The following is a 13,005-nucleotide window of genomic DNA, read 5'->3' as shown; positions in this document are numbered from 1 at the left end:
TCTCTGCAGCCTGCAGCAGTGAGGAGGGCTTTGATGGATGGAGAGAGCAGCGCTGGCCCTTCAGGAAAATTCTATCCACCCCTCTCTGCCTCCCTTCTGTTTTTCATTCTCCCAGCCCAAGGAAATGCAATTCACAAACCTTACAGTAATGTGATGTTAATTTTGCTCGTTTAAAGAAACAGATGTCAGGAAATGGGAAGCCTCCCACTTCAGAGCTGCCCTAACTCATCTTCATTGCTTGGCCCTTGTACTTTAATCCCCACGCAGCTCGGGGCTCCCTGGAGCCAACCTCTCCTGCAGCCTGTGGTGAGTTATGGCTGCCGGGAGAACCTTCATCTCTCCTCCTACATCCAATTTGGGGGTAATTTGCAGTCTCCCCAACACATTACCTCCATTCCTGGGTCAGCCTGGGGCAGGGTGACCAGGATTGATAAGAAAAGAAAAGAAAAGCCACGGAGACCCCAGGGAACAACCCACGCCCACTCCCAGATCTGGGGAAGGGCCTGGGGGTGTGGCCTCCTGTGCTCTGGGCAGGACAGAAAGGGGAGGAGACCAAGGTCAAGACAAGGAGCACATGCTTCCAAAGAAGGACTGTCCCCTCCACTCCAGCCCACAGGCTCCGCATCGTGGCTCTCTAGTGGCCCGCTTGGTTCTCAGGGAAAGGGAGGGAGATTTGCAGGGAGCCCTGGAGACCCTGGCTCCACCACGAGCTCCAGGTCAGTCCCTAAGGGAGGCTCCACCCACTGAGGTTGCTGCTGGTCAGCGCAGAGCTCTGTGAGCTGGAGAGGGAGTTGGGGTGGTCCTGTGGCCCCTTCTGGGGTACCCTCCCTGTAACCTGAAGCAGAGCCCTCCCCTCCAGGCCTCAGTCACAGTCATAACCAGGCCACCTGGCGTGCTCCAGGGACCTCAGCAGCTTGGCAAGCAGGCAGGCTCTCTGCAGCCAAGGAGTCTCCTGCTTGCAGAAGATTTTTCTGTGCAGGGCTCGGCTGTGTTCTGGGAGGCTAGACCCTTCCCTCAGCTGGCTCCATCCACTGGCCAGGGGTGCCTTCAGGGCTGGACATCTGGATGGTCTTTGGAGACCCCTCCTCCCCTGTCAGGTGGAGTCTAGGAGGCCTGTGTCGTGGCCTGCCATTCTACCTCTTCTGTGGCAGGGTGTGGGTGTGAGGATTGGAGGGAGGGACCTGCCCTCAGAGCTTGGAGCAGAACCATAAGTGACAACACTGAGTGCTCACTTTAAGAAACACACTATCCCCAGTCCTGAATTCTGCAAAGCTGGTGACATCACGGAGTGAGGCCCTGCATCATCAAAGAAATATTCACTTGTGAAGGGGATAGTTCAGTGTAGCGCTTTTTACATGCAAGAAGACCTGGCTTCCAATCCCCGTTTTCTCAGCTGTGTGACTGTGGGCAAGCTACCTAATCTCTCTGAACTTAGGTCTCCTCTTCTGTAAGATGGGAGTGCAGCAGGGTCTGTCTGATTGATGGTGGTGTTCGGGGTATGGTTGTGAAGGCTGGATCTCTCTCCTGGGGGAATATGATAAGTACTCAATGAATACAAACAGAAGTGCCTGCTGATGTTGGGGTTCTGGTGGGATTCCCTATGGGAGGAGATGTATTTTGTTTTCCCCACCCTCTTCTCTAGAGAACCACTACTTAATGAGAAAATCTGGGGAGGACACAAAAGAAGTTAGAGAATCACTGTTTTAAGTCTGCCAGTCCCCAGGGCATAGGAAAGAGGGTCACTGTGACGACACTTCACTCCCAAGCCGTCTGCTGTGTGGGGCCCTTGCTCCTGCTTCACAGGGTCTAAGGACAAATGTCAGGGGAATCATGACAGCTCCGCACCCTCCAGTCCCCAGGGCCGTGGCTCCCCCGCTTCCTGACCCTGTACCCCCTTGGTCCCCCATCTGCCTCCTCCTCTAGAAACCTGAGCAACAACAAGATCAAGGAGGTGCGAGAGGGGGCCTTTGATGGGGCGGCCGGTGTGCAGGAGCTGATGCTGACCGGGAACCAGCTGGAGGCCGTGCACGGGCGCATGTTCCGGGGCCTCAGCGGCCTCAAGACCCTGTGAGTGGACTGGGAATCTGGAGGGAGGCCGAGGGCAGGGCAGGCAGCGGGGCACCACGCACCATCCTGACCTATGGAGCCGGAGCCCTGGACACCTCCCAGTCTGTGAGGGGAAGAGGTCAGCATGGCACTTGGACACGCCACTTGGAGTCACTCCATGATGCACCCTCCCAAACACATCAGACCAGAAACCCACGGAGGCGGCCACAGCACACTCTTCCCCACAAGCATGCACATGTGCACATGTTTGTACAAATGGCACAACACTTACACGTGCCCCAGGCCCACAAGCACCTGCAGACACACCTGTCCACATGGGCGTGAACACAAGGCAGTGCACAGCAACCCGTGGGTTCTCCCTTCTCCCCGCAGCAGCCACAGGCATGAGCACAGGGGGACATGCACGCTCAGCGCTGGCACAGTAAGTGGAGCGCACAAGCAAGATCACACTTGGCCCCGGGGATCCAGGCCTTGCATTTACAGGATGAACTTGAGCGGCCTGGAGAGCCCAGCTTGGGGGTGGTGGGAGCACCCCACTAGTCACATGCCCGCCGCTATGTGCCGTGTGCAGGAGGAAGGCTTGACACCTGTGCTCCTCTTCCCACAACCTGCAGGATGCTGAGGAGCAACATGATCAGCTGCGTGGGCAATGACACCTTCGCAGGCCTGAGTTCTGTGAGGCTGCTGTCCCTCTACGACAACCGGATCACCACCATCACCCCTGGGGCCTTCACCACGCTCGTCTCCCTGTCCACCATGTGAGTCTCCCTGGTCCCCCTGTGCAGACCTCACCGTCCCCCAGCTCCTTGCTGTCTGAGGCCATGGTCACATATCCCTCTGTCTATTTAAAGAACTTTGCAGGCTCCCTGTACTCTGGGCTTCACGTAGGTACTGAGGATACGGACCCAGCACTCCCTACTGGAGCTCACAGCAGAGTGAATTGCTGTAGGGAGGTCCACAGTGGTGTGAAAACCCAACACAGGCTTTGTTGAGAAATACTGGTGCTGTATTCTGGAATGTTAGCTTGTGGAAGAGAGTGGGAAATACATATCCTTCAGGAAGACATGCACAAAGGCCCTGTGGTCAGTTGGAGCATAGACAATACATGGAGCTGAGCAAGCCCAGCATGGCCGTAGCACTGAGTGTGAGAGGCTTGGTACGAGGCAAGACTGGAGAGGAGGCCAGGGCTGGGCTGCAAGGTGGCTGTTGGCTGGTTTAGTCTTCATCCAATGTGAGTCAGCAACAATGGGACTTTGAAGTAGATCAGTGATGTGACCAGCAGGGACTGAATCCAGCTTTCTGGACACCTCTGTGAGTGCTCCTACCCTGAGGGTTCACCCTGTCAGTAAGGAGGCTGTGACTCTAGAGCCAAATTTCCTACATCCAAACCCTGGCTCTGCCTCTCATTGGCTGTGTGGCCTTGGAAAGGGACTTCATCCCTAGGCTGCTACTTCCCCTGATCCACCTCCTGGGACTGTTAGGAGGCTGGGTCGCTGCAGTTTCTGAGGCGCAGAGCCAGGGCCTGCCGTATAGAAAGGACCCAACACCACATGGCTCTGCTGTCCTTTGTTGATAGTAAATTTTTCCATCTCTTCCCTTCTCCAAACACCCTTTAGAAGATAAAAGAAAAAAAGGCAGTTTCTGCAGTTCCTATTGCCACCCGTTGTCCCATCCACATGCCCATGTCACTTGGAAGTTGTGAGTTGAGAGTTGTAGCCATTCCCTCATGACCTGCCTGGCCTCCCTGCCTCCCGTACAGCTCCACGGACCCCCTCCAACCTCTCCCACCCAGCCCACTCCCTCCTGGAACTCTGCTGGCCCTTCATACTACCTGGCACCCTCCTCCCAGCCTCTGACCCCTCTGTTCTTTGCTCAAGTGCCACCTGCCGCACCCCATGCCCCTCTGCATCCTCCTGTCCCCTGAGCCCTGCTCTCCTAACACTGACTACCTCCTCAGATCCGCCACACATTGCTCATCCACGACCAGTCGCATATCGCTTGCCTCCTGTCATCTAAGTTCTGGAAGGACAGGGATACACAGCTGTCCCTTCCCCGCTGTGTCCTGGAGGCTTGCACCTGTGAGGAGCTTAAGCAGATGCCAGCCTATGAGTGTACAGAGGCCCAGGCCACCGTGGCCAAATGCACGAATGAATGGGATGAGAGTGTGTCCTCAGCAGGGGGTCTATCAGCTGGGAACAACACCGTGGGCTGGCTCACTGTGGCCCATCTTCAGCCGTTCCCAGGGACCTCCCTAACAAAAGGCAAGTTAGATGCTCGGAGGGGCAGGTCACGGAGCACGAGGGCACCGCTCCCTCGTGGAGGAACGGGCCCAACTTCCGCAGCTACCGAGGCTCAGGGGAAAGGTGCTGCTGGGACAGCTGACGCCTGGGCTCTGGGTGACCGTGACACTGCAGCCACTCGAGGGCTCTCTGGCCCTCTTAGGTGACCTCCCTGGGCCATCCTTTCCTCATTTATGAAATGAGAATAATGTCCCCTCCTTCCCAGGGCGACTGTGACAGTGTGAGTGAGGTCACAGACATGTGAGGTGTGTGGAGCTGCCCCGTCCTGGAGCAGACTTGGTGGCAGAAGCTGCTGCCCCTCTCCCTGCTCCAGTCAGCCTTGTCACCCACCAGGGGTCGAGTGCCTGTAGGAAATGTGCTAGTTTCCAGACACAGAGGCCAAGGGCCATGGCCCCACCCCATGAACCTGGGCTCCGAATGCCAGGCAGGTGGTAAACAAGGGCAGAAGCCATCAGGAGCGCTGACAGCCGCCCGGGAGGGGAAGGGAGAGGCCGGGAGGCTGCTGCCTCCCACTTGAGCTCAGAGAAGTCCCCTCAACCTGCTGGTGCTGGTGAAACTGAGAACCGCAGGTGACAGGGGCCAGGCAGGCTGGAGCGAGCGTCCTGGGCAGGGAAGAGGGCGGGGGCCAGGCCCCAGGTGGAGGAAGGTCTCCATGGAAGAGTGGGAGGCAGGGCGGCTGGAGCCCCAGCAGTAGCAGAGGCCCTGGCAGGAGGCCACAGTCCTGCTCCTCAGCAGGACCACAGCAGGGCTGCGGGGAGCCATCTGTGTGTCAGGGCAGGGCTGCAGCAGGCCCTGGGCCTGGCCTCTCCTGCCACCTGCAGTGGGGTCCCAGGGCTGCGCAGGGCAGCAGGGCAAGGCTGGCCCTGAGAGCCCTTCTCACCCTCAGAAACCTCCTGTCCAACCCCTTCAACTGCAACTGCCACCTGGCCTGGCTCGGCAGGTGGCTGAGGAAGAGGCGGGTTGTCAGCGGGAACCCCAGGTGCCAGAAGCCCTTCTTCCTCAAGGAGATCCCCATCCAGGACGTGGCCCTCCAGGACTTCACCTGTGACGGTGAGAGCCTGGGCAGCAGGGAGGGGGCGGGGCGCAGGTGCAGCTGACTGCATCCCCGGGGACCTGATCCACTCCACCCTGGGGCACACGCTGGAGCTCCGGGGGCTCTGCAGCCAGCCTGAGGGGCTCGCCTTGCAAATGATGAGATGCCCCTTTCTGAAGCCATTTTCTTCCATCTTCAAAAATCCATCCCGATTTACTAAAGCATGAGCTGGTTCATGCCGCCCTGGGCTTCCAAGCTGACTAATCTGCCATGTCCACAGTGAGGTCAGTGCCCTTGGGTGGTGTGGCCCCCTTGCACTGTACAGAACCTACACAACTATACGTGGGAGCCCTCAGCCTTGCTTTTCCTGTCTATGTCATGGTGAGGTCCAAGGTTTGTGCCCATGAGAAACAGATTTCAAGAAAAGTCCTGTCACTGGCAAGGAGCACAGAAAATTCAGGTTCTGGGTCTCAGGATCCCAGAGGGCATATTTGTTTGTATAAATTCAAGCGAGCACTGTCCTTTGCCTGATCCATTATCTAAGGACAGATTAACTGGTTTGCAGATCAACTGAGGTTAAAGAATAAAAGGGCCTAGGGACACACTTGCCACCCCAAAGGGCTTGTTTAGTGGGGAGGGGAGAAAGAGAGCAGGAAGAGGGAGGAGGCCAGGGCTCTGCCCCCACCTGCCCGCTCTCTTGGCCCTGATCTGGTTTGCAGGGATCTCTTTTTGTTCCTCTGTGCGGAAGCCTCACCGAACCTCCTTAATAGGCTTTAAGTCAAATTCAGTGAAGGGCAGGAACCCTCCATGTCCCCAGGTGTGTGTCCTTCCCCCTCCAACCAGGGTGAGGCCAGCAGCTGCTTCCAGCCTGGCTCTAGCCCAGAGTTGGAGCAGGCTCTGCCTGGCCTTTGCTAACAGCTGGGTGGCAACTGGCCCTGGCCTTGCTCGCCTGCGCCCCCTAGTGGACGCCGCGTCCTGCCACGCTCACCTCTGGGGCTCTCCACAGGTAACGACGAGAGCAGCTGCCCGCTGAGCCCGCGCTGCCCAGAGCAGTGCACCTGCCTGGAGACGGTGGTGCGCTGCAGCAACAAGGGGCTCCGTGTCCTCCCCAAAGGCATGCCCAAGGACGTGACCGAGCTGTAAGTAGCCCCATGCCAGCATCCTGCACACTGCGCCCAGCCTCTCAAGCCAGACACCGGCCGGATGCCCTTGAATGCATTCCAGCAAGATGGCAGGGAAGCCTCGCCAAAGTGACCGACAGGGAACAGGAAGCCCAGTTCCCCAGGGCCTCTGTCTGGCAAGGGAGGAGCATCTGACTCCACTCTCCCTGAAGATGCTCCAGAACACAAGACGGAGGGTCGTCAAGGGCCTGTGCTGGGAGCCCTGCAAACTGGGCAGGGACTGATGGCCTGCCGGGAGTGCCCACGTGCTACGCAGTCTGGCACTTGATGCTCTTCCCCGACACGGGCCTGCTCCCTCCCCAGGCCAGCTTAGCCTCTATCCCCAGACTCAGCAACATGGCCACTCCTCCAGGGAGAGTCTCCCTCCTGCCCCACCCAGGGCCTGCCTTGGGACCTGAGTGTCCCGGGTTTCTGGAGGACGGGCAGATCCCTGCGGGCAGGTTGTGGCTCCTGGCACTCCCTGGTGTTGGGGGAGGCTGGAACCAGGCTGCCAGCTCAAGGGGAGCAAGGGGGTGTGACAGCAGCACTGTGGAGTCCAGGGCAGTCCTGCCTTTGAGAGGGGCCATGCCCAGGAGGGACCACTTCAAGAGACGTATGCAGTATTTGTCTTCTGCTCTGGTTGAATCCTTTCTTACGATCACATCACCACTGAGCAGCAGAGTACAGACTTTCAACCCGGGTCTGTCTGACCCGACATCCAGTCACTAACCCCCTATCTCAGTGGCAGAGGCCCAGGTATCTTTGAGTGCTACCTGCAGCCCTGGCTTGTTGGAGATTGGCAGGCGACACCATGAGTCCTCTCAGAACTGCTGCCTGCCGCCAAGCAGAGAGAGCCCAGCTCAGGATGGGTCAAGGTGCCATTGGATCCTGGCTGGGCCCACCCCAACAGCTGGGCCTTCTCCAGCCATGGCAGCTGCTGCCCAAAAAGGGCACCTGCTCTGCCCAGGTGCTAAGCAGCTCCCCAGAGCACTGAAGAGAGTCACCACCCAGCACTGATGGCGTCCTTGTCTTTCTCTGGCCCAGGGAGAGAGAAATGTGTCTCCAGCCAGCTGGATGGGTTGATCCCATCTTTGGCATAAGCCCTGCTCCAGAGGAGACCTCAGCAGATGGCATCAGTAGAGGACTCTCCTTGGTGCCACTGGGCCATGGGAGGGGTTCTGGGAGGCTGAGCACAGGCTGAAAGCTAAGAAGGTCCCCCCCAACTGCCCATTCAAGTGTTTACTGGGCTTATCACGCCTGGGAGCTGAAGCTCAGCATGGAGTGACAGCGAGTCCCTGTCTCCGAAACCAAGTGGGGGAGAAATAAGAAGACTAGTAACCAGGGAAGGAAGGAGGAAGGAAGGGAGGGAGGGAGGGAGGGAGAGAGGGGGCATTTCATTAAAATAGAGGAAAGATCAGTAGAGAAGGGGATTGAGGGGGAAGAAGAAGGGACAGGGAAAGGGAGGAACTGTGCAAAGATTCTGGCCACACTTTCCTAAGTGTGTGAGGGTGTGGCGTGGTGGGTCATGGCATTGGGTGTGTCCATAGGACAGTAATTTAAAAAAAAAAAAAAAAAGATGAGTGGATTCAGGGAGGGGAGCAGGAGTGCGCAGGGAGTGCTGGGGACTGAATTGGAGCTTCCTGGTTACATCAGGGTGTCCTGGTGTCCTATATCATTAAAAAGAATTGTTTTAAAAAGGCAGCGGCAGCGAACCAGCAGAGCAGACATCTCAGATAGGAAGAGGACTAGCGCTCCCGGGAAAATACCAGGGAGCAAGGAGGAGCAAGGACTGGGAGGACCCTCAGAGTGGAAAGATCTTGTACTCAAGAAACCCAGGGCCTGGGCTGTGGCTCAGCAGTAGAGCACTCGCCTACCATGTGTGAGGCCCTGGGTTCAATCCTCAGCACCACGTAAAATAAGTAAATAAGATAAAGTATTGTGTCCACCTGCAACTAAAAAAAGAAAAGAAAAAAAGATAGAACCCAGAAGGCCACCAGCTGTGACCACTGCAGGAGGAAAGGGGACAGGTGTGCGGAGCAGTTGAAGCAAGTTCTGTGGCCACAGCAAAGGCTGAGTCTGCAGCCCCAGGGAAAAGCAGGAGCCAGGGAAGAATGCTAAGCAGGACAGTGGAAAGAACAGTTCTCCTTTAGAAACATCATTCTGGAAGAATGGAGAGTGCACAACCAGTGGTCAGAATCCTCCTTTGATCTTTGTATGTATTGTTGGATGGCGATGTGGGTGTGTAAATGTGTGTGTGTGTATGTGTATGTGTATATATTCAAAGTTTCTCTCAGGCCCTGCTCTAAGGTCTATCCACTTAATCTTTATAATCACATCAAGTTAGTGATGATTATAAGCCGCATTTTACATCTGGGAAGTGCCAGGTTAAGTACCTTGGTCAAGGTTACATAGCGGTTAGATAGCCAGGTTGTGAGCCTAGGAAGCCTGACTACTGAGCTGCTCTGCGTGGCTCAGAGCCTGGAATAGGGTCTCCTGGAGGTGGCTTCCCTCCTCTGTCACACCCAGCTGGTCCCAGAGTTCTTTGTGCATGTCTGTTGGTTGTGCGAGGCTCGGACGGCCATGGCAGCGTTCATTCCAGGATCTGTGTGAACTTCCATGTGAGGCCAATGTCCCCTCCCGTGCTTGATCTGGGCTGAGACCAAGCATTTAAATGCAGGTCAGTGCAAAGGTTGACCCACTCGAAACGCTCGGCAGCTCTGAGGCTGGCGGGGCAGGAGGGCATTCTTCTGAAATGGGCCCTCCGGGGACCCAGGATGGAGCCACAGGCAACACTGGAGTTCAGAGTCACCATCAAGGGCTTCCTTCAAAGAGAGCTTCCCACACACCGCAGCTGTGTTTCTGAAGGGAGGCCTTTTGATTCCGTATCTTCTGAGCCCGATGCCAGGTCCACTGGGGACGTTCTGTGCTGAAGCAGCCCCTGCTCGGCTCAGCAGTGCCAAGGGCAGCTCCACCTGGGGAGCCCGGGGCCGCCACTGTCCCCAGCGCCTCGCGTTGCCAGGCAGCGGTGGGATGCGGTGGGGGCGACACCGACATGTTCTGCCAACGCTCATCACAGAATCACACTGGAGACGTCACCGTGGGGTGAAATGCTGTGAAGAAAACACACCCAGAGCTCTGGGGCCCTGCGATGCCACCCGTGCATGGGGAGCTGAGATCCGAGCATCGTAGGAGGTGGGGCGAGGAGAGAGAGGAGGGACTCGGCAGGCCAAGACATGACCCTACCAAAGGGCTGGGGTGCTCCAGGAAGTGCAAGACCAGAAGTCAAGGGGGAGCCTGGCGGGAGATGAACCTGAGATGATCTGGCCCCGATGGTCAGTTTCTTGTGTGGACTTGGCAAGGCAGTAGTCAAGCACCCAGTCTAGATGTTGTGAATGTATTTTGCGGATGCAGTTAACACCCACAATCAGTAGAATTCTTGGGTAATGGGGATCACAGTCCCAAACATTAAGGAGGGTCTCCCCTAATCAGTTGAGGGTGCTAACAACAGAAACCCTGAGGTTTCCCAGAGAAAAGGAATTTTTTTCTCAGAATTTCTGAAAGCTATAGAAATCCTGTTTGGGTTTCCAGTCTACCCCCAGGCTGCAGTGTAGATTCCAAACCTGGCAGTCCCACCATTATCATGAGCCAGTTCCTTCAAATACACCCACATTCTCCCCACCCTTCATCGATTGGTAATAGTCAAAGGACAAAGTCACAACAAATTTAGTTTAAAGATCTTAATTGGCTTATTTGGGGGTCCAATGAGCTGAGTGGATGGGTTACTTTTATAGACGGAGAAGGGCTGAAAAATGCAGAAACTAAGACCAAACAGAGGGCTGGTCCCAAGGGCCCAGGGCATCTGCCAAACCCCAGCCCTTGCAGGCGGGGGAGGGGGATCACTGGAGCCTGAGAATTCAAGACCACATGGGTAACTTCAGGGAGACCCCCACCCATCACAAAAAAAAATTCAAAAAAAGGCTTGGTCACCCCCAAGTTACTCTCCTTATAAGGCAGAGACAGGGAGACAGAGCGATAGAAAAGTCACTGATGGGTTAACATCAGGTCACTTGTTTTACATGAGTATTAGAGCAGAGGGGACTTCGGGGTTGTGCCTGTTGACAACTGGCCTGTTTGGGAAGTTCGGCCATTAGTCTCATCTTGTCTCGTTTGTACTGGTTTCTTGCAAGGGCAGATAAACAGCTGGTGTTGGTTTGGTGATGGTGCCCTTTAGCATGGGTGATTCCGTCTGGGTTTTTACTCTACTTATCGGAGCCTCTTGCCAAAGTACAGTCCTAAGCCGTGAGCTCCTGTACTTTTTATTTAAACATAGATCTCCATTTGGTTCCATTTCTCTGGAGAACCCTAATACTGGAGAGACCACAACGGCCTTGTCAGATGTGGGCAGGAGTGGGCTGGCCCTTCTCTAACACACAGCGGGAGCCTCCAAGGGCTCCAGGCAGGGAAGAGGCTACGTTGACACAGCACCAGAGAGACCCCTACGGCTCCAGAAGCAGCTCTGTCTCGTTGCTGGCCTCCAGGGTCCTGAACCTCCCCGTTCCCTGAAAGATGATGTTGGCATCCCAGAATCCCATGGTCCCTTGCACTTTCATTCGGCTCTTCAGAAAATGCAAGCATTTGCAGAGCATGGCTGTCCTGCATGTGTGTCGGGGCCAAGCACCAGGCTTCCCTTCAGACCACCATGTGTTGTGTTTTTAATCCAGGGTCCAATGAACAGCCCTTCTACGCATGCGTGCATTCAACAAGTGGGTGAGCCTATACTGTGCACTGGAGGATACAGCAAGAAACCAAACTGGCCCTCTCCCTGCCCTTGTGGAGGACATGCTCCACCACTCAGAGCGTGCCTTCCAGCAGGGCTGAGACAGAACGTAGCACAGGCGTCATCCCCCATAGCCAGCCTGCAGAACGAAATTGCAAAACCACTAGGTTGGCCTACCAGACCTGCTCTGATCTTGTGGGTGGATTTCCCTCCACGCAAAGCTCTCCCAGGGTCCCCTCTCCCAATTGTCAACCCCCAGTCACTGACGTTCATCTGCCCAGCACCCGTCCCAAGCTCCAGCAGGGGAAAGCCATGCTCTATGTTGTGCGAGCTCAGTGCTTCTCAAAATTAACACTGTTGTCAGTCACCTGGGATCTTGCTGGGAAAGCAGATTCTGATCCAGCAGGTCTGGGGTTAAGTTTGAAAAATCCTCATTTCTAACAAGCTCCTTGGCAGTGAATGAGCTAGTCCATGCCCCTTATGAGGGTGGGAGTAACCTCAGTGGGTAGCATTGCCTTTGTAATTCAGGACCACATAACTGCAAAGAGACCTCCCTCTTTCTCTTAAGCCTCACTCAAGCCCCCAGAGGTTGCTTGTCCTGATGGAGCAAGTCAGTGCAGGGCTCCAGAGTCCAGGTGGAGTGGGGTGCAGCCTTTGCATCTGTTGGGTGCATCCTCCTCCTGCAGCCCTGTCCCCTCCTGCCATGTAGTCTGCCTACTGGGAACCATACCACAGTGTTCCAGGTAATAGGGATATGCCCCCTCTCTCCTCAGTTTTCAAATACTCAACATCAAATTAGAATTTTTGAGACAAATTGTGGCTCGGTTCTCCCACCACACTCCATCCAGAAGCCAGAACAGAACTGTGGTAAGAGGATAGTCAAGAGAGAGGCGGGTTCAAGTCTACCTCAACTGCTTGCTTGCTGTGTGACCTTGAACGTCTCTGAACTTCTTCCTCAACTGTGAACTCCTGCCATGCAGGATACTTCGAGGGCTGAGCATCCAATGGAAGGTTTATTTATTAAACAAATGTTTATTGAATACCCATCATGTATCCATTGTGTAAAGAGCCTTGGGGATTCAATGGTGGGCGATTTGGGCCAGGGCCTGTCTTCATGAAACTTACCAACTCAGTGGAGGAAGACATCGTTGACTGAGTAATCACACAAATAAGCATTAAGTGACAAGTGTGGTGTTTGCTTTGGAGGCGATGGGAGGAAGCAGAGAGAAGGGACTCAGCACAGCCTCTCTGAGAGCATGGCCACCGTGCACTGTCCCTTCCCAGGTGTTGTCACTCTGTTCCTCTCTTTCAGGTACCTGGAAGGAAACCACTTAACAGCTGTGCCCAGAGAGCTGTCCGCCCTCCGACACCTGACGCTTATGTAAGGAGCTGCCTCGGGGGGACCCATGTTTCCAGGGGTAGCTCGGGAGCTGGCTGGAGGGTGGGGAGGGCGGGCAGGTTGACGCAGCATCGCCAGCCTTCCTCCCTGGAGGAGGAGCAGCCTGATCCCCCAAGACCGAACAGGGGGTACTGAAGAAACACAGGGCCTGGCTTCACGGGCCGTCTCAGCCACCCTCCTGCTTGGCTTGGGGAAGTGACAAGGCCGAGTAGAATTCCTGGGCCTCAGTCTCCAGCCTCTCTCCCAGGTGGAGCTGCGCTGAGGTTTGC

At 55.9% G+C, this 13,005-nt stretch overlaps 1 protein-coding gene across 1 annotated transcript in view; it reads left to right on the top strand.

The window, feature by feature from the left end:
* Slit3 (slit guidance ligand 3) overlaps positions 1–13,005 on the top strand; it is a 579,279-nt gene that overhangs the window by 508,797 nt on the left and 57,477 nt on the right. The window contains exons 17-21 of the mRNA XM_046421334.2: positions 1,924–2,067; positions 2,682–2,825; positions 5,254–5,417; positions 6,407–6,539; positions 12,650–12,718. Of these exons, the coding sequence (XP_046277290.1) occupies positions 1,924–2,067; positions 2,682–2,825; positions 5,254–5,417; positions 6,407–6,539; positions 12,650–12,718 (654 nt within the window). The remainder of the gene's footprint in view (positions 1–1,923; positions 2,068–2,681; positions 2,826–5,253; positions 5,418–6,406; positions 6,540–12,649; positions 12,719–13,005) is intronic.

This window comes from Marmota monax, unplaced genomic scaffold (assembly GCF_021218885.2).
Source record: "Marmota monax isolate L192 unplaced genomic scaffold, Marmota_monax_Labrador192_F-V1.1 WCK01_AAM20220418_F8-fsc00084, whole genome shotgun sequence".
In the NCBI taxonomy this organism is placed as follows: domain Eukaryota; kingdom Metazoa; phylum Chordata; class Mammalia; order Rodentia; family Sciuridae; genus Marmota; species Marmota monax.
This window is presented reverse-complemented; position numbering and strand designations above follow the sequence as displayed.